At 40.5% G+C, this 23221-nt stretch overlaps 1 protein-coding gene across 4 annotated transcripts in view; it reads right to left on the bottom strand.

The window, feature by feature from the left end:
• LOC137779465 (cadherin-6-like) overlaps positions 1-21042 on the bottom strand; it is a 41751-nt gene extending 20709 nt beyond the window's left edge. For 2 of the 4 annotated variants that reach the window (XM_068567223.1, XM_068567253.1), the window contains exons 1-3: positions 20977-21042; positions 20608-20716; positions 6184-6406 (exon numbers count right to left, since the gene is read on the bottom strand). In XM_068567223.1, the coding sequence (XP_068423324.1) occupies positions 6184-6406; positions 20608-20624 (240 nt within the window). In that variant the 5' untranslated portion in view covers positions 20625-20716; positions 20977-21042. Of the gene's footprint in view, positions 1-6183; positions 6527-20607; positions 20717-20976 lie in introns of all 4 variants that reach the window. The other 2 variants (XM_068567234.1, XM_068567244.1) reach the window with 2 other exon arrangements.
• Between the last annotated feature and the right edge of the window lie 2179 nt (positions 21043-23221).

Below are 23221 nucleotides of genomic sequence, written 5' to 3'. Positions count from 1 at the left end.
TTAAAGTGCTGTTATCTGCATCTTTAACTTATTTATCTCAAAATTGTGTCTTGATTATTGTACAGTATATTGTTTTAATTATTTTTATTGTTTTATTATATGTCTGTTTATTGTTATGCACCTTATGTAACATACATTCATTGTATGTGCAACGTACTTGGCAAATAAATAATTCTGGTTCTGTAATTTATTTTCTTTTTCTTTCTGTGCTTCCTTGCCTCAAGTTTCCATGGATCATGCTGTCTGGACCTGGTCCTGCCTCCTGCTGATGCTCATCCTCTCTACTTCCTTCTGCTTTATGGATTGTGGTTATCTGGATCAAGGTCGATGCCTACTACTCATTATATAAATAATTTCTTTCATATTCATGTCATGTGATTCTGGTCACCTGACATCACATGAGTGATTTAGTTTGAAGGACTTTGTTGTGTTAAGACACCTTTTACCAAATACTGCTCCCCGTGCACCGGTGTTCTACCTCAGTGTACTGAAATTAATCCATGCAAAGAGACAATTCAGACCTGTACAATCCCTCTGGACATTTGTAATGTCCTGGCGCATGTAATTCTCCATCTCTATTACAATATCAGGACCAAAAACAACATTCAGCCCAATTTAAATGAAAACTCTGTCTTTGTGGATAGAGCTGACGGATGGCACATGAATGGGGGGAAGAGAGGAGAGACATGCCAGTGGATTATGGTGACAGGTATATTTAATAAAAGAAGCAAAGAAGAGCGCAAAGCCATTTTGTGTGTTTTCTTGCGTTGGCCCTCTCACCACTTGGGGCGCAAAGTCGAGTTCAAGTAGAACAAAGGCCAATATGATCAGAGGGTCACTCGGCCCACCGGGTGCTTAATTGAAAGAAGCAAACCATTTGTAAACGTGTGAGAGCAGATGACAATGTGTGGTAATGTAGAGAGGAAATGGTTTGGTTTCTTTTGTTTAATTAGAAGCAAATAGGTTTTTGCCCGGACACGGATATCTTTCGTTTTGTGTTAAGAAATGTGCAACGATTCATAAATTGCCTTTACGTTGATACCTCAACATTGTAGCATCAGAAAGTTAGCAAAGACCAGCCACGTAGTGACCATCTTCATTTTGGCACTACAAAGAGGAAAGGCAGAAAGAAGACCAACAGTCAAGACTGAGAAACAAGAACTGCAGATACAAATGAAAAGAGAGCAGCAGACAGTCAGAGCTGTGTTGAGCCTGAAGGAGTAAACATCTACCAGATCTGCTGTCCTGCCTTTGATACCTGCAGCAATAACCTTCTCTCCCCCTCTCCCCCTCTCCCTCTCTCTCTCTCTCTCTCTCTCTCTCTCCCTCCTTCCCTCCCTCCCTCCCTCCATCCCTCTCTCTCTCTCTCCCCCTCCCTCTACCTCAAGCAGCTCGCTTTTCACCTTTCATCCCTCTCTCCTCCAGGCCAGGTGTCAGGAAGCCTTTGTGTGAGTGTGTGTGTGACAGTGTGTGTGTGTGCGCGTGTGTTTATACGTGAGTAAATGAGTGTGTGTGTGTGTGTGTGTGTCTATGAGTGTGTGAGTGAGTGAGTGCGCGTGTGTGTGAGCTGTCATAGCTCCCTCTACGCCCTATAGTTTAGGGTGAACCCTCAACCTGACCTGAATCTCATTTGAATAAAAGATTCAGATGAGTAAGTTTGTGTTTGTGTAAACAGGTGCCAGTGTGGTGCTCGCAGCCTAGCTCATCCTTCTCTAGCAGGGACTGAAAGCTAAACGATAGCAGTAGGTCATCCAGCAGTAGCCGTAGCTTGTTAGCACATGGAATCCCTTTGACTCACAAGTTAAGGACTCTGCAGTTTATGTGGGACTTTGTTCAAAAAAGAGCTCTTATCATAACACAAGACTGCTGATTCTCACTCTTCTTCTTCTTCCTCATCAAAAATAGGACATTTGCAGACTTGGCCGGTGTTTCTGCTGGGTTGTCCATGAGAGGATTTTCCTTTCAACATAATACCTTTGTTCTCAAACACGTCTTGTTCCTCTGAAGCAAATGAAAAGTCAGAGGTCTGCTTAGAGGCTAATGTCTGATTCTGGGCTATGAATTCAGGGTCTTCCTGGCTCACTGCTGACACCACACACATGCACACACACACACACGCACACGCGCACACACACACACACTGCGACGTTGCATTTTAGCAGTGGAGGGATGGTCACGCTGTATCTGCCAGGTGAACAGGAAGAATCAAGTTTTGTGTCTACAGAAACCACTGATGTGCTGTGAAAACATTTTGAACCAATATATATATATATATATATATATATATATATATATATATATATATATATATATATATATATATATATATATATATATATATATACACACACACATACATATACATATATACACACACACATACATATACATATATACACACACACACACACATATATATATGATTTTCCTGCGATTAATCGCATTGTACTCCAAAATGAATAATAAAGTAAAAACTAGTATATTGCACACTTATTTTAAAGTAATGTTATAAAAACAATATCACAGGCACTCTGGAGCAACAGCAAGTTAACATACATACATATATAGTTTATAAATCTGTTTTTTTTCTGAACAGGTGCTGTTCAGTAGTAAGGTAAACCACTCCTTTGTTCCATGTTCAGTTTGTTGCTGACCTTAAAGATGTATGTTAAAGACTAGCAATTGATTAACTTTATACAAAAGCAATAAGTGCTTTCCATGTTTACCAGTAAAATTTGTATTACTCAGTTAGAAAAGTCCAGCCTGTGTTTGCTTGAACAAGTGCACTGAAGTCTGGTTGATATAGGTGGATAGACTGCAGCGCGAGCCTGCCGGGTAGACTAACCACCTATGAGCACTTTGTGAGTCGGTAGCGGCTCGTTGCAGCACCCGCTGTTCATTGAGAACAGAAACTACATAACAATACGTGCTTTCCTGTCAGACTCAAGTCTGCAAGTTGTCAACACTGCATGTCACTGAGGCTATAGAAGTGTGCTTACATGTACATAAATTGCCTTCAAAATAAAAGCAGTACCGTTGTTTTGCATTCATAACGTGCATCTTATTTATTATTAAATTACTTTGAAGGCAGCCTAAAACTGTCCGAGTTTTTTTACTCTGTCCCCTGCTGCGGCCGCCAACTCTTTCCAACGAGCCTGTTAATTTGCACGGGAGCTGCGTTTTGTCGATAAAGTTAAAACATTGTTATTATTATTTTTTAAAGTCTACCCGCACTACCTTCCCAATCGACCTATTGAGCACCCCTGCCGTAGTCCAACAGAGGTGCAACTACTCGCTTTGACTGTTAGAAAACATGAGCATTCCTGAGGAACTAGGTTAGCATTAGTGACCGGTGTGTCCCCTGATGTTATCAGCCTGTAAAACAAAGATGCACAACAGTGGGGAAAATTTATAATGTATATATAATAGTATAACGCTGTTTACCTGCATTTATCCGGCACTACACCATGACAGCTAAACATGACCTAAAACTAGATATTAGTAAAACAGATTACATCACCTGGATCTGACATATATAAAATATTCCAGTTATCAATATCAATGAGGCTTCTCAGGTTGTCTTTCAGCCGCTCAGCTTGCTGGCTTTTTAAAGCTGCTTTCTTTCCTGTTGTGCTTGTGTTCTACTTGTCCCTCTCTTCTACTAACACTTTTCTTTTTACACAACCTTTTCTCTGAATATTCTTTCTCCCTTTCTTCCCTCCCCTTCCTTTCTTTCTTTACACCCCCTCACTGGCTCTTCTCTCAGGCTGTGTTCATTCTGATTCAACTTGTCAGTCTGAAGGCTGCAACACCTTTACGACTTCACCTGACCCGAGTTGAGCGCGCCTGCAGCGCTGCAGCAGAGCATGCTTTCTGTCAGCACTGCCACCGCTGCCATATCTCCACCATACAAGTGCCTTCATCCTGACAATTAAATATTTGTTTTGCTCATTGCTGTTTCTCACTTTTATTATTAGAAAGCACCTTACTGTGGTGCAGATTCAAAGACCTGGGGTTCTTAGACTTTATGTTGTCATTGGACTGCAACCAACAAACTGCTATGTTAAGGTCAACACCAGAGCTAAAGAACAGAGGAGTATCCTGTATGTAATTATCAACAGAGCTGCCCATAAGGCCTGCGTGCTGCACAGTGATCATAGTGACTGGCTTGTCTGCACTGTTGTGGGTTTTATTTTTAAGAGCGTTCCCTTTTTTCCATAAAAATAACGAAATGTCTAGATTTTTAGATGAATTACAATTAAAGTTAATTAACCATAGTTTAAGACTACATTATTTGATTTTTAGCCTAATTTCATTGTATTGGTATAGATTCTAAATCAAATATTTTCGTTAAATGTCATATTTAACAGATTTTTTCTATTAAAAGATAACACGATAAGACGTTTCCCAACCGCTGCATCACACAATACACTGGCCAACACACACATGCACGCATAGAACATAGATCATACACACACTTATGCATAAACATGATACACACGTAGACAATAGTTACGAATACTAAAACCAGTTGTGATGAACGATTAGTCTCCAATAAAATCGTATCATATAATACTACCGATACTGCTCTTTAATAATTGGATGGAAGATAAAATACATTTTTTCTTTTACAAATTTAGCCTGCAGATTGTCATTCTGAACCATCTGGACTTCTGGGTTCAGAATATGTGTTGGCTGAGAGCCTCCCTGAGCACAGATCTTTCGTAAAGTGGCTGAAGATAGTGATGATCTTTATAGCCGTTTTGGTAAGATTTACTTAGACTTTAACTGTACTGACAGGTTGCCACAAATTACACTCTCTAGAATCATTCCATGAAACCGAATCAAGAGTTTACTACAAACATCAGGGAGTCTAAGCCTTCTCAAAAAACACATCCTCTGTTGTGGCCTAGAACAAAGGTTTACAACTTGCATATGCCATGTGAGCAAGCTGTCAATGTGGAAAACACAATATGCACATAAAGAGACCGAATTTAAGGGTACATTGTGAATGCTTAATGGCTTTTTATAAAACTTAGTTCGGGAGTAGACGAGCAAAATCTCAAACTGCTTACCTATACAAACGCTCTCAACTGGACCACCATATATTTTGTGTGCATATACGAGCAGTTGCCACGGAATTTGTCAGTAGTTTAGAGGCATCCCACCTCAGGTGCCGGGGCATCAAGGTACCTTGAAGGTAAGACTATTGGTAGTTGTAAAAAGAAAATTGCTGTAGTTGTAATAGTATAGCTACTCGTTTATATTAAGCTAATATATTCCTACGTCAGTTGGCGATGATACGCACATTTTCTGCAGCAGACTGAAGGAATGCAAACTCTAAATATTAGAGAGATAGATAGATAGAGAGATAGAGAGATAGATACATACATACATACATACATACATACATACAGAGTTGGGATGCCTCTAAACTACTGGCAAATTCTGTGGCATTTCGTAGGATTAGTGGCAACTGCTCTTATATGCACTATGACAAATAGTAGTGTAGCCAATGGTTCCTCTTGCGCCTATACTGTGTAGTAATAATAATAAAATTATTCTCAGTAAAAAAAAACATGTCTGACACGACTAGTGGCAAAAGCTGTGACATCTCGCAGAATTAGTGGCAACTGTCTACGTAATTTGTGGCATCCGAGTCGGAAACGGGAAGTGAACCGGACATGCCTTTCCGTCATTAGTGGCATCTGCGGTAAAAGTGCCTCTATAAGGTGCCGGTGCCACGAATTGAGCTTTGACTTAATAAATATGAATTAATAAATATGACGTAAAAAAATGATGCGACCTGCATAAAGACAATTATAAAGTGCATAAAAATACAACTCACCATTACGCCATTACTCTCTTGATTTTAATCCAGAACACCGACACAGTTGAAATGGACTTTTAAGTTTAATTTTTGGGGTAACATGATACGATACGTTACCCCAAAAATACAACAGAAATATAAATAGTAAATTACAGATATCCAAAAAAAACGACTTAAGTACAGTAACAAAGTATTTCTACTTTGTTACTGTACACCACTGGTAATAATGCCTGCAATGCAGAAAATAAGAGCAAACATCACAAATGAGTATTTCTTTCCAATTAAGAGGATTGAGTTTAAATCCATGTGGGACAGCATTCAATGTAACTAAAGATCAAGGTATTGGCTCTTACCTTTCCAATGTACTGGTTGTCACTTCCTGTATACTCCTCCTGCAGAACAAACTGGTTCCACATCCAGCCTCGTCTCGCTCTTTTGAGCAGATTCTGTCCTCTGACCTGTTTTTCAGTTCCTTCTTCACCAACTATCTCTATTGGCCGTCCACTCAAAGACCAAGCATCCAGGGACAGGCCGAGACAGAGCCATCCAATGCCCAGTGAGAGAGTCTTCATTTCTCTGGAGGAAGTGTACAATGTACGGGTCACAAAAGTTGTATTTTCCCAGCAGGATCACCTTGACTTGGAGGATGTTCTATCAGTCATAGTCATCCAGGTTTCAATTGACTGGTTGAAGGAGCTTTAAAAAGGCAGAGAAACCAAAATGAGTACATGACTGTGCTAAACATTGCAATTCTGAGGTCCACCTTCAAATAGATTTATTGGCACCTAAACTGCTTGATGTAGTTGTGAACAACAATGTTCTTATTGATAAGTAAATGCATACAAAACAAGTTGTGGTAAACAGAGAGAAGAAACAGCACAGTGGCCTGATAGTACCTTTTCATTTTAAAACACGTATCTTTTGCTGCATTTACTCCTCGCATCCACACTTCTTATAACCGCGCTTTTATTGCATCACCGGACGATTTGCCGACTTGAGCCTGAAGTGAAAGCACAAATTGTTCTGTAGTTTCTGTCCTCAGCTGCCACGAGTCGCTCGCCTCGCAAAGCTTCACAGGCTCTCAGTCTACCGGCAGGCTCGCGCTGCAAGCTCAGCGGCCCCGGATTGAACATTAATCGCGCATGCGCAAAGCCGCCGCTGACACCAGTCAGCTGCCCTTCACATCTCCACCTCATTCAACCAGAATTCAGTGCACTTGTTCAAGCGAACACAGACTGGACTTTTTTCACTGAGAAAGAAAAACTGAACTGACAAACATGAAAAGCACTTATTGCTTTTGTATAAAGTTAATCAATTGCCGGTCTTTTACATACATCTTTAAGGTAAGCAATAGATTGAACATGGTTCAAAGAAGGAGTGGTTTGTCCCTCATAGGCACCCTTACTACTGAACAGTACTTGTTCAGAAAAAATAAGAAAAATGATTTATAAACTATATATGTATGTATGTTAACTTGTTGTTGCTCCAGAGTGCTGTTATATTGTCCTGATAACATTACTTTAAAATAAAAGCGTGCAATACACTAGTTTTTAGATTAGTTAATTAATTAATTAATTCACTGATTAATTGAGATTAATAATAAACACAAATATCTCGCAATCAAACTCCTGAGACTAACGCAACTTTCCCTTTGCGTTTGGTGTGAACGTAGCATTAGCAATATCTCTGCGTGATATTGTGTAAAACTGCCATAATATTATTTGTGGGTGTGCACAGACACGCACCAACATTGGCTATAGAGGGAGACGCGGGAATCTCGAGAGGCTCGTTGAATATGTATAGCTCAGTTACATACTGGTTACTGGATATCAATGAAATTAGGTTGACAAGACAAATATTAAAAAACCTGGAGAAGAACACACTCTAACACACAGACTCTAGAAGTATTTTTCTACCTAAAAGACCGAGGTGGTCTCTGCCCCGTGCCCTCTTTCTCTGCTGTTGAAATTTTGCCTAATGCCTTCATCACTTTCAGCATCCAATACTAAACCTGTACATCTAGAACTCTGCTGCTCTTCCTCTCCTCACCCACAAAGCGCCCCTCCCTGACGTGGTCCACTGCTCCTCTGATCCCGGCCTCCTCCACTCAGTTCCGAGCATCAGACCTGGGGGAAGGTCCTTCTTATAACTGCCCCCTCCTTCAGGAGCTCTTTTCCCAAACACGTCAGAATCTGTCCATGTTTATGTATGATTAATGTTGCGTGTTGCGATATTTTTAGTGTGATGTTTTCATGATATTTTTTACTTATGTTAAGTGTCTTGGAGTACTCTGAAAAGTGCTCTTTAAATATAATGTATAATTTATTCAATACAATTGTCCAAGTACTTTGAATAAGCCATTCTATAAAAAGTTTAAAAAAAAAGTCAAATCAGACACCCAGACAATTCCAGAGAGAGTTCCTTAAATGGCATGGACAATTTATACACAGCTTTTTCCCCTGGCAATGTTACATATCCCCATTTACTATGGTTGTCTCTCCATAAACAGTTTTATTTTTACATGGCATTAAGACTACGACACGTACATGCACTTGTACTCCTGCTGCTCAGCCATCATGGGTGATGCTCAAAGAAAGACGTTTAACAAAAGAGTCAAACTCATTTAGCAAAGGCAGAAATAACTAATAATGGCAGAGACACAGAGCATTAAACAGTGAGAAGATAATGACGAGGAAATATGAAAAGGTAGGTGACATGTACTTTAAATTCAATGGAAGCAGGTGACATGAAGCTATCCTGACATGAGCTCTCTTTGCCATGTTTCCAGCAGCAGGCGGCCGGCTTCAGCTCTGATAAACTTATTGACTGCTTCCTGCTTATCAGCACAAAGCAGGCTGATACCATTAGAAAGTAGCTGGTGGAAATGGTGACGCATCGATCAGGCTTTTGGAGATTTGGAGCATACAAACAATCAATTGACTATAAATCACAAAAGTTGTTAAAAAAAGATTTGCTAACATTTACATAGATTTTTGTGATTGCAAGATTGTAAATTTGTGAAGAAACATGCTTTTACTTCTCGCACATAGTTCTTTAAGTATCCATCTGCACTGAGCAATATCAATATATATCTTGTTTTAGCTACGTTCCTTATACATGTAACCCTTGCATTCAGTTGGTTGGCAGAGCATAGCAACACTTTTCTCACACCAGATCAATGTTCCATGTTTGAGGATTCAGAAAGACTTTTGGGAAAACTGGGAAGTATTGTTGCTCATCAAGGAAACTGACATGATTATTAACAGATTGATTTAAGTGACTAATCAACTAACTGTGCTCATTGTGCACGAACCTGGCAGAGGATAATCACATCAGTTCACATTTTCCACACTAGGGCGCAGCCCTGATATGCAACAGTGGTTTTCCACCACCAGCCATCACAACTTGACCTGACACCTAAATGCTTGTATCCTCAATCCTACCAATCGGGGCCCATAAGTCATCAGACGTATCATTTTTGCCATATTTCACATACATTCTATTGTCTCAATGTTTCATGTCTTTGTCAATTTGTTCCCAATGACCTCATTGTTGTTTTCTGTCTCCGAGTTTCTTCTTTTAAAACAATGTATTGGTACTAGGTGACCGTGTCAAAGCACAAATTCTGCCTTTTCAGTTTTAATAGATGGAACTAGGGCTGTGCGCTATGGCCTAAAATTCATATCATGGTATTTTGTAAGATTCTGACGGTTGCACAGTATATCACGGTATTTTTTTTGCCGTCAGCAAACTACACAGTAGTTTAGTGAACAGGCCAAGTTAAGCCATATCAAGTGCAGAGAGCAACATTATTTTTTTTACAGGTTAATGCTGAATGTACAGTGGGATACTTATGTGTCAGGGTTCTAACTCAAGTCATGGTAAAAACTTTAGTTGTGTATTTAACTTTATAAGAACAATTGATAACCCACAACTAACGCTCTTTAACGGGGTTAAACACCACAACACAACACGTTGTCATACAAACTAATAATTGTACATTTATAAAATTACAAAGTCCAATCGCATGCTGGTTATAGCGCACACACAAACAACTGGAGGAGTACATATTACTGTATTGGTATTGAGTAAACGGTCTGTGGCTTAAAAGTTAAATTAAAATCTGAAATTATAAATCTTAACCTTTCCCTCCGTCAAACTGATGTAACGTTACTGTGAATAAATAATAAACAAATAAAGATTGCTCGCTAATCATTTAAAAAATCCTGCCGAGATCAGGTCTCTTTCAGCCGGCCACAGAGGGCAGACGTGCCCGGTGCCCGGCTCATCACTCCCGCGAGCAGGACTTTAAACCGTCGGTAACTCTTGAAGTCGGTTGATTCTTGACAAACCGACCACAGATTTGTATACCTCACAGCCCTAGATGTAACTATTTATTGAGTTTATTTTTGCCATGAGACAGGCAGCAAGTGTCTTAAAACTGCATTATTTGGTCACTCAAGAGCACCTCCTATTGTTCTATAGAAGTCTAGGAGAAGATTATTCTACTTCTCACTTGATTTATTACCACAGTATGGATTATAAACATTAGTTTAGGGAGTTGATTGTAACATTTTGGTCACCAAAAAATGTTTGGCATTAAAAAGCTCTTCCCTCACGTCACATCTAGTTACAAAAAAACAAGATAGCACCAGCTAAATACCAAGACAGCAAATATAGACTGTGTAAAAGAAATAGACGTAGTCACTGTTGCGCCCCCCTTTGCTTTGAGAACTTATGTTTTGAAGTTTTACATTTTTTGATTTGTGCCAACGCCAGAATGTTTTTTTTGGGGGACAATTTTGTCTAATTGTACAAACAGTATAATAGATATGCAAAAAAAAAGGAAACTGTTGCTCGTGTTATGAACCAAGCTTTAAAACACTCTTTCAGAAGATTTTATTCAAATCTTGTCAGCAAACATCTCTTTATTTTTCATATTTAATTCCTCTGCCCTTAAATTGTCTGAATGACCTTCGTTGTACCTACAATGTATTCAGACACTGATTGTCTTGTGTGGTTTAGGACTACCTGCTGTTGCACCACAGCAGTGTATGCATGAATAGTTTAGTGGAAAATCTTAGGATTGTAAAACATCTGCCATATTTCTCCAGCCAGGACAACCAAGCAAGTGATGCATTTATCCAATCTGGGTGTAGAAAGCAGTCATGGAGATGTCTGCATAAAAGAGAACTGTCAACCCTTATTTTAAACCTCACTAATGACATCTGTCAACATACAACTGTCAAGTACAGTGCAGAAATTAAGTACTGAGACTATTCGATGATGTTGTGGTGAGACTCACGCTCTACAATCAGAAATGCAATTGTTCACCCACAAAGCTCCGTTCCACAGCCGAGGAAGTGAGACTGTTATTAAAGCAGCCGGGATTCCTCCAACAGTTTCTCCCGGTTCAGAACAGCACAGATCAACATCGTGCTTCTTCTCCTATCTCCTTCCTCGTAGCGGTGATAAATGTTCATGACCTTCAGGTGACATCACAGCACCTCCACTTCTGTCGCCTCCCTCTCGTACTTTTCCTAATGCGTGGCTGTGGCTTTGCAGAGAGCCGCTGAGACCTCTGACAACTCCCAGAGGACCAATTAGAGGTGAGAAAAGGAGAATGTCTTCTTTGTGTGTAGGTGTGTGTGTGTGAGAAGTACATACCCAGCCGTACTTTCCATTACAATACACCAGCCATCTGAAGGCAGCCAACAGCATCCACAATGTCTGTCCAGTTTTCACACACACACTCTCACACTCTGACGGTCAGGAATCCAAATCCCTGGTCCTTGGGAGTGTGAAGTCTCATTACAAATAAACCCTAAATGTCACCACAAGTTTTTAAAAGAGTGAACTTTTTCAGCAACATAACCAAGGCTGACCCTTTAAGAGGTGACAGTCAGGGCTAACATGGCCCTATGAAGAGACATGGCCCTATGAAAAACATGGCCCTATGAAAAGACATGGCCCTATGAAAAGACATGGCCCTATGAAAAGACATGGCCCTATGAAAAGACATGGCCCTATGAAAAGACATGGCCCTATGAAAAGACATGGCCATGAGACATGGCCCTATGAAAAGACATGGCCATGAGATACGGCCCTATGAAAAACATGGCCCTCTGAAAAGACATGGCCATGAGGTACGGCTCTGTGAAAGGACATGGCACGATGAAAAGACATTGCCATGAGATATGGTCCTATAAAAAGACATGGCACGATGAAAAGACATGACCAATGAGACATGGCCCTATGAAAATACATGGCTATGAAACATGGCCCTATGAAAATTCATGGCCTCATGAAATTTGAATTTAAGAGTAGCTCAGTCTGGTTCAGTAAAGCTCTCCAGTTGATATTAATGACGTGTAATCCAGTAAAGCAGCAGAGTTTGTAGAATGGAGTTCTGTTGCACAGTCCACCTGATGCTTGTGTCTTTTATTTATATATATATATATATATATATATATATATATATATATATATATATATATATATATATATATATATATATATATATATATATAAAATACAACTTCAAAATACAACTGAAAACACAAACACATTGGTTCTTTCTTTAAAAAGAACAGGTGAACTAGTACCAGTACCATTGTCTCTGTCAGGAATCTTTACTCAAAGTAGGCTATGGCTATTTTTATATCCATGGTTTCGACCGGACAGGTGGACATTTATAAAGTAAACAGATCCACCTCATGTAGTATGTAACTGAACTGGGTAGAGACATGGCCTAATACTGCAGGGGTCAAAAGACAAGTTGTGCCCTGTACGCATACGCACATACGAAGGGTGAGCAGAGATTTTTCCTATGCCAGATGTTTAATGTGCTGAGTGACAGAATAAATGATTCCAGAGAGCCTATCCGTAAAGACAGGGCTCCCAGGATATTCTGTCCTTCCTCAGTAGAGCAGCGAGTCAAAGCCACACATGGCGTGGAACATAGCACTGCCCACAGCTGTTGCAACTCCCTCCATCCCATATCTGTAACCTCTTATCCCATGCAGGGTCGTCGGGGCTGGAGCCAATATCAGCTGACATTGGGCGAAGGCAGGGTTCATCCTGGACAGCTCGCCAGGCTATCACGAGGCTGACACATAGAGATCAAGAGAGACACCATTTGAACCCGGAGAGAACTCATGCTGACACTACGGCTGTTGATAGATGTAGTAGTTTTTTTTTAAATATGCCAAATTGTTATTTTCATTGTTAATTTCATAGCAAATATATATTAGTATTCCACCTTTTTCTATTTGAGTAAATAATTGTACTATTTTCTTTTAGTTTTAAAGACAAAATTCAGTTGTGCTCGACTGGTTTCATGAGAGTCCTGTTGCATTCTCTGATACTCTCACTGTCATTTTGTCGCTGGACATTTGTAGGAGAAAGCTTAAACAAATAGGAATAATCCCTTATTAGTCCCAGTGGGGAAATGTATTCTCTGCATTTGACCCATCTCTAGTAATGAAGGAGCTGTGGGCTACCCTAAGAGAAGCGCCTGGGGAGCAGCCGGGTCAGGGACACTTCTACATGTGAACTATGGGAAGACAGGGGATCAACCAGCTACCTTGTGGTCGCAGGACGACCACTCATCCCCATGTGCTACAACCGCTATTAGAAACACTTTGCATAAGAAACCACATGTTCAAATGTTCAGGAGTATCTGCTGCCAGACCACCAGACTCCAGAGCAGCTGTGAGACTCATAACTTCATACAACAACCCCCACATATAATACAGTTTTGTTTTGTTTGTTTTTAGTCTTTTTCTTATGGAGCAAAGTGAGACTACAAAGTGCATTTGGTTGGGCATTGACAACAAATTAGCGCTGTAACCCTCAACGATAAACACATCATCCATGGTAGCTAGACCCACTGTTAATTCAACAACCACATCCCCATGAAAGGTTCCGGCCAGGTTTGCAGGTCATCAGTGTTAAGGAAATCAATGAAGTTGTTGATGGTGTGACAACAGGATTAGACTGGAATCAGTGAACTGGCACTGATGCGAGTTGCAAGGCCCCCTCTGGTACAGTCATTAGGATGTGTTTGAGTCTTTATTTTACACTGATTGCATGTAATGTCTTCAATCAAAGCTCATGACATTACAAGCATCACCTAACCATTTTATGGGTGAGTGGGGGTGGGGCTGTACTTTTAAAAGCTTTCAACCGAGCTCGTCCATATAACGACCTTCATATTGTACAACGTATTTAGTGTAGCAATTTGGACAATAAAGTGAGCAACCATTAATATCTGAAAGTAACTGACATGTAGGCTTTGATGCGAGACGGCCATACACATTTGATTTGCAGCTCTGAGCTCTTCTGCATTATACGAAACCATTTACAAGCCATATTTTAGTTTAGTAAAACAGTGTACAGGATCTGACACACAACAAGACATGTAATCCCTGCCCCTGACCCCAACACACAGACATGTACACATGCACCTAGCAATTACACATTTCCAACCAGCCTAATCCCCTATGCAACGTGAGCTGTTGTAATCTGACCAAAGGGGAGATAATAGATGATGTATGTGTGGTTTTGCTATCCATCAGAGACCCAGTTCACATTAGACCCCTTTATAGAGTTTAAAGAGTGCTTATATTGTCTCAGTTGATTATTATTTTGATTAGGTGAGACATTAAGGATGTTAAGTCCTCACAATGATACATTTTTAGAATGTGTGTCTGTTTGTGAGCGCTCGGATGACTGTCACCATGTGCATCAGAACAATTAGTGATGGATAGTGTGTTTGGTACCAGATGGTGGTTTAGGATTTACTATCTTACATAACCACAGCTAGGCATGGAGAGGGGGGGCGGGGCTAAGGAAGATGAGGGACTTCACACATCAGGAGCAGCTTTTATCACACACCAGCAGCCCCAACACACCGCAGGAGACGGTTTGGAAAAATCATTGACTTCAAATCCTGTAAGGTCATATAGAAAATAAAAAATGTATAATGCATGCAAAAAATTGCATGATTTTTGCCCCAAAAGCGGACCTGAGCAGCACTTTGATGTAGGCCTGCAACAACGAATCGATCAAATCGATAAAAATTAATTATTAAAAAAGTTTCATTATCGATTCGTTGTGTCGCGCGATTATTACGCCACTCGATAACTTAACAGCTAGGCTAACAGTTGTCGTTAACTCGCTAGCTAGTCGTTCATTCTCAGTGTTTGAGCTGTTGGGTTAGATAACGTCTTCGTTTTAAAATAACGTGGAGGCTTCAAGAGAAGCAACGCGTAAATATCTCCTCTGAAGTGCAGAACGCAGACCTGCGTTCAACAGTCCGATATAATGTGGCTTCATGCAGAGGAAGTGTTGCTGGGATTTGTGGTCCAATAACTAACATTAATTAACAGCCTTTGTTTAGGTAAAGTGCAGTCCGTAAGTTATCCGCTGATACATAGTGGTTACTTCTGGAATATCATCTCTTGTTCTCTGAGCTCTAAGTGTGTAATCTGTGTGTCTGTAAATGTGCATGTCTATGAGTGTGTGAGTGTGCGTGTCCGTGAGTGTGCATGTCAGTGAGTGTGTGTGTGCGCGTCTGTGAGTATGTGCATCGGTGAGTATGTGAGTGTTTGTGAGTGCATCTCTGTGAGTGTGTCTGTGAATGTGAATGTCTGTGAGTGTGTGTGTGTCTGTGCATGTCTATGAGTGTAGAGAACAAGTTCTGACATTCAAACAAATCCTGTTAAGTTTTCTGATTTGTATTTCTTAATTTTTTATAGATGCTTTATTGTTAAGATTTCTTGCACTGTCAATTTGCACTGTCAGTTCTGTTTTTGTAATAAAAGCTTGCAAATTAATGCTTTAAAATTATGATTTTTTCCATCCGATTAATCGAAAAAATAATCGACCCATTAATTGATTATTAAAAAAATCAATAGTTGCAGCCCTACTTTGATGACAGCAAATGATGCACAGTAGTCCAGTGCGACTATGGTGAATGGACATCAGTTGCCCAAGGGAGGGGCCCCAGAATATTGTATTTTAAATGCATTAATCAAGTGCACATTGAGAGCCAAATGAAGAGACGAGAACTCAAGAGTGTAGGTTTGCATCGGGTCCATAAGGAGTAGTCACAACCAAAGTTTGGGAATACACAATTGTCCCCACCAATACGGAAAAATTATTTTTGCACAATATATTTGAAAACTCATTTGTATTATTATCTAGATTATGTTCATTGCCCAGAAGAGTGGAAAATACATTTGCACATTTTCCAATGCGCCTTCGAGCCTGCGAGACAAGATGCTGTCATTTAATTGGCTGAAGTGACACTACTGAATCGTGACTTGCATAAAGAGATGTAGTAGTGCAGGTTGAGAAAGCGGGGTCGGCTCTGGAGGCTAAATAATTAAAAAAGAAAAGTCATGTAGAAAAGTAGAAAGTTTCATTCTGCGTGGACGTATTCATTTGCTTTCACTGCCAACAATGCTGCTGACCTGTCTGCTTGACAAATTAGCAAACAAAATATGTAATGTTGAAAGATTCTTCCAGAACAAACACACTTCATCTGATGAGCAGCATCAAGCTGCAGATGAGAGAAGTAGAGCGACTCCTCAACTGCTGCAGCAAACTGAGTAAAGTAGATATACTTTCAGGAAGTGGATCACATCTCAAAACTCAACCACTGCTGCTGGTTCTGCTGCTTATGAGACAGTGAGGCGTCCGCTAATAAAAACTCATCCATCTTTGCAATTATTTTCATTAAGTTTTTATTTCAGAAAGGTGCTTATGCACACAGTCTTGGTCAAATTTTTCCACCTGCTGAGTTTTATTATGTTACACGAAGAGGCACAATTTCAAATGTAAAATCTTTCCCATCCCTTATCATTACCACTTCTCTAAATCTGCCAACTTTTCTTTTCACAGTTATTTATCATAAAGCTTTGTATCACAGATGAACTAGTCAAGGTGCAGTAGCCTGAATATCCAGGGAGTGAATGGAATCCCATGGACCTGCGCTGTGTGAGTGAGTGAAACATGCACATCAAACACCAGCAGCTGCTGCTGCTGCTGCCGGCATCAGCAAAATTTACATGTAAAGTGCATATGAACACATCAGTGGAGAAAGGATCTTCTGGCAGCATTGATCCTTCTGAGGAGTGTGTAAGGGCTTCTCGCGTTGGGATCAGATTGGCTTCTCTCTTCATTCACACACATCACAATGGATCTGTAGCAAGTGATGGCACAAATTTGAAGAAATAAAAAATGACTTAAAGAAATATGCTGTATATGAAGTGGACTTGGTCCCTGTTTCGATAGTCATGTTTTTCTAGTGTATCCCTGTATGGCAAAATAACAATAAATGATCCTTGATAACTTTATCAATATTCTACACCTTCAAGATGTTTTGTTTTTTTTTTACAATTCTTTCAAATAAGTAGCAGACATAGCCAGCTGGAGACCAAGAGCCTGAGGGTCCCTAACAGCATACACACACCTGCTCTGTAGCCCACATGGCAGGATCAGCCAGCCATCAGCTGGTCGTTATATGACATGCTAATATATAATAGTATAATATGTTCATAACAATAACGTTGTTCTCATTCCTTTAATGGTCAGTTAATAATAATAATAATAATAATAATAATAATAATAATAATAATAATAATGTAATGCTATGACACTGGGACACAACCCGAGCTGACTTCCTCCCTTTTGCTTGCTGAGGTCTTCTTAGGTCTAGTGTGCGTTTATGTTGCTGCGGCAGACACAAATGCAATTTCATTTGAGTTGGACTTCAAATGTCTCCACTTCAGGAGGGTATTATGTCAGTGTGAAAGTAGCCTTTCAACTAGGACCTACTTTGCTAATCTATATGTTCCTGCATGTACCAGTGTTATGTTCTTTGTTCCCATTTCATTTCCAGCTCTCCTCTCTGCATCATCAGATTTGGCTTCAAACACTAATTAGAGAGCTAGATGTAGGATGAAGACATGCTTCTCTTCTGATTTCAGTCAGCGCAGGTTTCTGCAGAATTGTGACGAACAGCAGTCTCCTGTATTTTAGCACAACACACTGAGCCCAAAGGCTGTAATTGGAGGAGCTGTCAGCAGAAGAGAGGAAGGCTGAAGTTGTCTTTAACAACCACTTAGCAGCTCCTTCCAGACAGAAGCAGCTGAACACCTGTCAGAGGAACAGCCTTCATTTGATGTTACAGGCTGCAGTTTCACATAGGTCGGCCTCCCGCTACAGCTAGGAGGGATGGGGAACTGTTACGGTGGTCTGATATCACAATCACGCACCTCTGTATTCAATCATTCCTTCACACTCTGCTCTCCAAGCCGTTACATCACCGTGGTGACGGAGCTCTTTGGGTTCCACCAAACAACACACACACACACACAGTATAGCTGACGATGCACATGGTGCTATCACCTTATCCACAGACCTCCCCCCTCTCACCCGCATGCATACAGAGCACAAAGACTACTGTCAGGGCTTCATTAGCACACAGAGCTACATGATGGAAGATCATCATACTCATAGCTTAAATGAGTCAACTGGTATCTTCACTCTGTTTCTGTTAGATACACTAACTGTGTAACAAATCATTGGCAACTGGCAGTATTCTAGCAGCGTAGCTTTCTTCTAATCCATTTGAATGTTTTGTCTGTTCCACCACTCCTCTCATCTAGATAGATCAAAAGTCATATGATTCTTATTTTCTATTAATGTTAAATACTTCTCTTGATGTTTCACACAGCGGTCACCCGCTGCAGCATCAATGATGTATCAATTAAACTGTTAACTAATCATTGTTTAGTCTATGAAACATCTAAATGATTAACAAATAACTGATAGCTGGGAATTCTTTTTAAATTGTGTTCAACCAAAAGTCTGAAGTATTCAATTCACAATGATATATTATAAAGAAAATAATTAAAGTCTCTGCTTGGAAAATATTTAACATTTCTTTTTCCATTTCTGCTTGAAAAACCAACCAAATAATGGATACATTGACTAATTATTTCAGCTCTAAAATCCATTCATTCAACTCTTGTCATTTATAAAAAGAATTAACACACAATTCAAAGAAATGAGTTTGAACTGCATGTGTACCAAAATGAACAGGATAGGGTATTAAACTCAGAGAATAGAAAAGTAGCCACCAGCACTGCTGCATATGCAACAAATGCAACCCCAAGCTCTTAAAAAATATCCACATACCACTTACTGTGTACTTCTACTTCAGAGGAAAACATAATAGAACTACATTTACCTGACAATCTGGTTACATTTCAAATCCAGATGATTGAAAATATATAACAAATACAATATGCTTTATTATTCATGAGGCTATGAAAGAAGAACCACCTTGAACAGATATGGAGGACATTAAAAGGTGCTGCTGACGTTATGAGCTCATTCCAACACAGATCTGTTCACTCTGTAATACTATCAGGGAAGCCTTTATATATATATATATATATATATATATATATATATATATATATATATATATATATATATATATATATATATATATAGACACACACACACACACATCAATGTCAGTAAAACCTTATTTCCCACTATTCCGTTCAGTTTGTTTTGTAACCTCACATGGGATCAGGAAAAACTCCACTATGATGGTCAAACTGGAATTAATCTGCCTTTCACATGCCAAACCCTGAGTGAAGTTCCGGACGGTTCCACTACGGTCCGTTACACCAGTAGACCGTACAACCGCGCCCTGGAGACCAATTTCACGCCTTATAAATCATCTCACTCAAACCTACATTGCCAATCACATGTGGTCATTCCTAGAAACTCTCCTCGACTCAAGTGCCATATTCACACACAGGAGAGACAGACCCGATAGTGAGAAAAAGATGTGAAGCGCCACTACGAGACAAAGCACACCTCTGAAGAGCAAACGTACCAACTCACATCCAAAATGAAGGCACAGGAAATAAACCTAAGTGCCCAATATGATCATAACCCTTTCACATCCGCCGGCTGTGACTGCATCTTACTCCATGAATCTCCGGTTTTTCCTTAAGGCCGTGTCATATTTTATATGATATATTTTATATAATATTTCGTATCTTCTGACTTTTGGTTTGCTTTAGATTGTAATATTTTGATCAATGCTTTTCATCAAATGGATCTTTGATTTTATTTCGGAAATACTTCAAACGTTTAACACAAAACTCCTTAACTGCCTCTGCATCTCAAACTTTTACAAATTTTATTTAGACATGGTTGAAAACACTGAAAAATAGTTGTAAGTGGATCTTGATTTAAGATGTTTTGGCAGTGTTTCTAAAATCTAGAATGTGTTTTATTTCTGTTCTGCACACAAACAGAAGCATGATTCGAAGGGGAAATAACTTCTGGCCTGAATTTTTATTTAAAACATTCAAAAAATAAAAATATAATGAAAGCGTCAGAAAGGAGAAAATAACGTGCACTTTGGCCTTTCCCTCCCGACAGCCGGCTAACCCCCAGTTAGCTTAACACCGACGCCACACAGGAACATGGCCGGTCGGGTTATTCTCACTGGACACTGTGTCTCAGAGTTTCAGCAGTGCGAGTGAATTCGTGTCTCAGAGTTTCAGCAGTGAGTAAATTGCGCGTTTTCTTTCTCCGCTGTTTTCTTTTCTGTGGTAAAGACCACCGAGTTCGGCTTAGCAGCACCCTGGGTTTTGTATCCAGCCTGAAAGGCTGTATTGCATTGGAGGCTAAACTCGGGGAGACAAAGTTTCCTTTTGTAGTTTAAAGTTGATACTCACAATTTCTCCTTGTGCATGCACGCCCTCTGACTCTGACCCTGACAACGAGCACCTGGTCCACGAGACTGTAGCAACAACGAGCACCTGGTCCGCGCGACTGTGTAGGAACCTTTATTGAAGCAGAGGAACGAGGTCTGGTTTATCATAGGTAGTTTGTCAAAAACTGCCCCGAAAAAAAGCGTCCTTCGTGTCGGAGTGTTTCCTCCCTGTTAAACATAAGATGGTCCTACTCGGTGCCACCTCCCATGTACAATATAGGCTACATGTCAAAATGACACCTCTGCGGCACTGTACCAACATCAAAGTGAAGGTCCATAATGGACCAGGTGTTTCATGTAGCAGGATCAGGCGCATCACCAGCTGACTTACCTCTTGAGCCGAGGACGGAGCTCAGACCCGGAGAAGCAGCAGCAGCAGCAACGACTTCAGCGGAGTCTCTCTCTCTCTCTCTCTCTCTCTCTCTCTCTCTCTCTCTCTCTCTCTCTCTCTCTCTCTCTCTCTCTCTCTCTCTCTCTCTCTCTCTCTCTCTCTCTCTCTCTCTCTCTCATGTTTAAGGAAGGAAAGAAAGAAGGAAAGTTTTAATGTATCAGCAATTTATCCAACAGGGAGTTAAGATTAAGCAATAGGGTTGAGGAAATATGATACCTTTTTTTCTGCCCTGTTCTTTCTAGGAGATATGAATATTTCAAAAAAACTTAAACACCAGTGTCGGTTCGTTCTGTGTTTATCACTGTTCGGTTCCTGTTTGTACCTCAGCTTTCATCCGTTTTTTTTGGAAATTTTGCCATGTTTTTCTTTTATAAATGTACACCTTACAGCGGCGCTTTGGTCCTCTACGAAGCCAATTAAATACGTTGCTCTCGGCGGCTTCTCCATGGTGAACGGTGTTCACCATGGAGACGGTGGTGAGCTGTGTTCACACTGAACACGACAAAATTTGGTGGTGCGACCAGATTACATGCAAAGTCAATGCACAGCTGCGTAGGAGCTGCACAGACGCGACTTTTCTGGCGAGCGACGTGACAGACGCATTTGACGCGACACGAACAGGGAGTTTGCCGCGGGGCGTACAGAGCGTTGGACGCGACAGCTTGTCGCGCGAGTTGAAATTTCCCAACTCCGGCGACAAAAACGCGTGCGTCATAGTTGCGTCAGCCAAGAAAAGCAGTTGTGTTTGACACAATTATCATTAATTGTATGTACGTAGGTGTGTCAGGATCTCTGTCTAACCCATTGTGCATTTACCTCTGTTCTCCCAGGTCTCCTTATCTCGGGGGTATTCCAGAAAGCGGGTTATGTGGAAACTCAGAGTAAGTTAACCCTGAGATGAGGGAAACTCTGAGTTATCCGTTCCAAAAAGAGAGGTAACTGAAACTCTGAGTCAATCACCATGGTAACAGACTGTGAACATAACCTGCTCGCTGGCAGGTTTACTTTAAGAAACCCAGAGTTTCTACCTGTCTCCTACCACATGATAAAAGCTGGTGGACATGGATTGCCAATTCCTACCAACTCCGATTGACATGGAAGCCTTAGTGATTCGAAATGCTTTACACCGCAAGACAGTCTTCCGACCCAGATTGGATATTTTATCATTTCCAGAGGAATATCTGTCAGAACGCTACCGCTTTTCCTTACAAAGTATCATTTATCTCAATAACATTCTCCGGCCATATATCACCAACCTCACACACCGTGGACGTGCACTTACAGAGCACATTTTATGCATAGCGCTACGTTTTTTTGCAAACGGTAGTTTTCTTTACAACACCGGGGATGCAGAGCACTTCGGAAAGGCAACAGTTTGGCATCAGTGATGGTGGTGTTTCCGGGACACAAACCTCATAGAACCATTAAAGAGGAATTCCACAGGATTGCAAGTGACTAATGTAGAAATCATATATTCTATTATTTTAAATTCTGATGTACATTCTGCTGCGACCTCAGAGTTGGTCAGCAGCTTAATTAGCTGTCATTTTGCAGGGCTTCCAAATGTGATAGGATGCATAGATGGGACACATATTCCCATTGCTGCATCTGCACTAGATGAAGGGAACTATGTGAATAGAAAATCCTTTCACAGCATCAATATCCAGGGATGTGACCTACCATCTTAAAACATATGTACATGAAAATGTATTCATTACAATACAACTAACTCATGTCGTTCTCTGCACTATGAAGATCATATGTGATGCAGCTTACCTATCACAAATGTAGAAGCCAAGTGGCCTGGCTCTGTGCATGATTTCCGGATCTACCGGGAGTGTAGTCTGAGCAACAGATTTGCACTTGGTAAGGAACCTAAAACTTTGTACAAATGTTCTTTGTCTCCCTTTTTAAATGCACTCAAATGTGTCCCGTATAATTACAGGAGAGTTAGATGGCTACCTGCTGGGGGATCGAGGCTATCCATGCCAGCCCTCTCTGTTGACCCTTTACTCTGACCCTAAGCCAGGGCCCCAACAAATAATGCAGCCCACTGCAGGACTAGAGGCCGGGTTGAGATGGCCATAGACATACTTAAATCCCGGTTCCAGTGCCTGCGTAAGCTCAGGGTCACCCCAGAGAGGGCATGTGACATAATTGTGGCATGTGTTTTTCTCCATAATAT

The sequence above is a fragment of the Clinocottus analis genome, unplaced genomic scaffold (assembly GCF_023055335.1).
Source record: "Clinocottus analis isolate CAN_PGR_092001 unplaced genomic scaffold, fCliAna1.0.p SCAF_11, whole genome shotgun sequence".
In the NCBI taxonomy this organism is placed as follows: domain Eukaryota; kingdom Metazoa; phylum Chordata; class Actinopteri; order Perciformes; family Cottidae; genus Clinocottus; species Clinocottus analis.
This window is presented reverse-complemented; position numbering and strand designations above follow the sequence as displayed.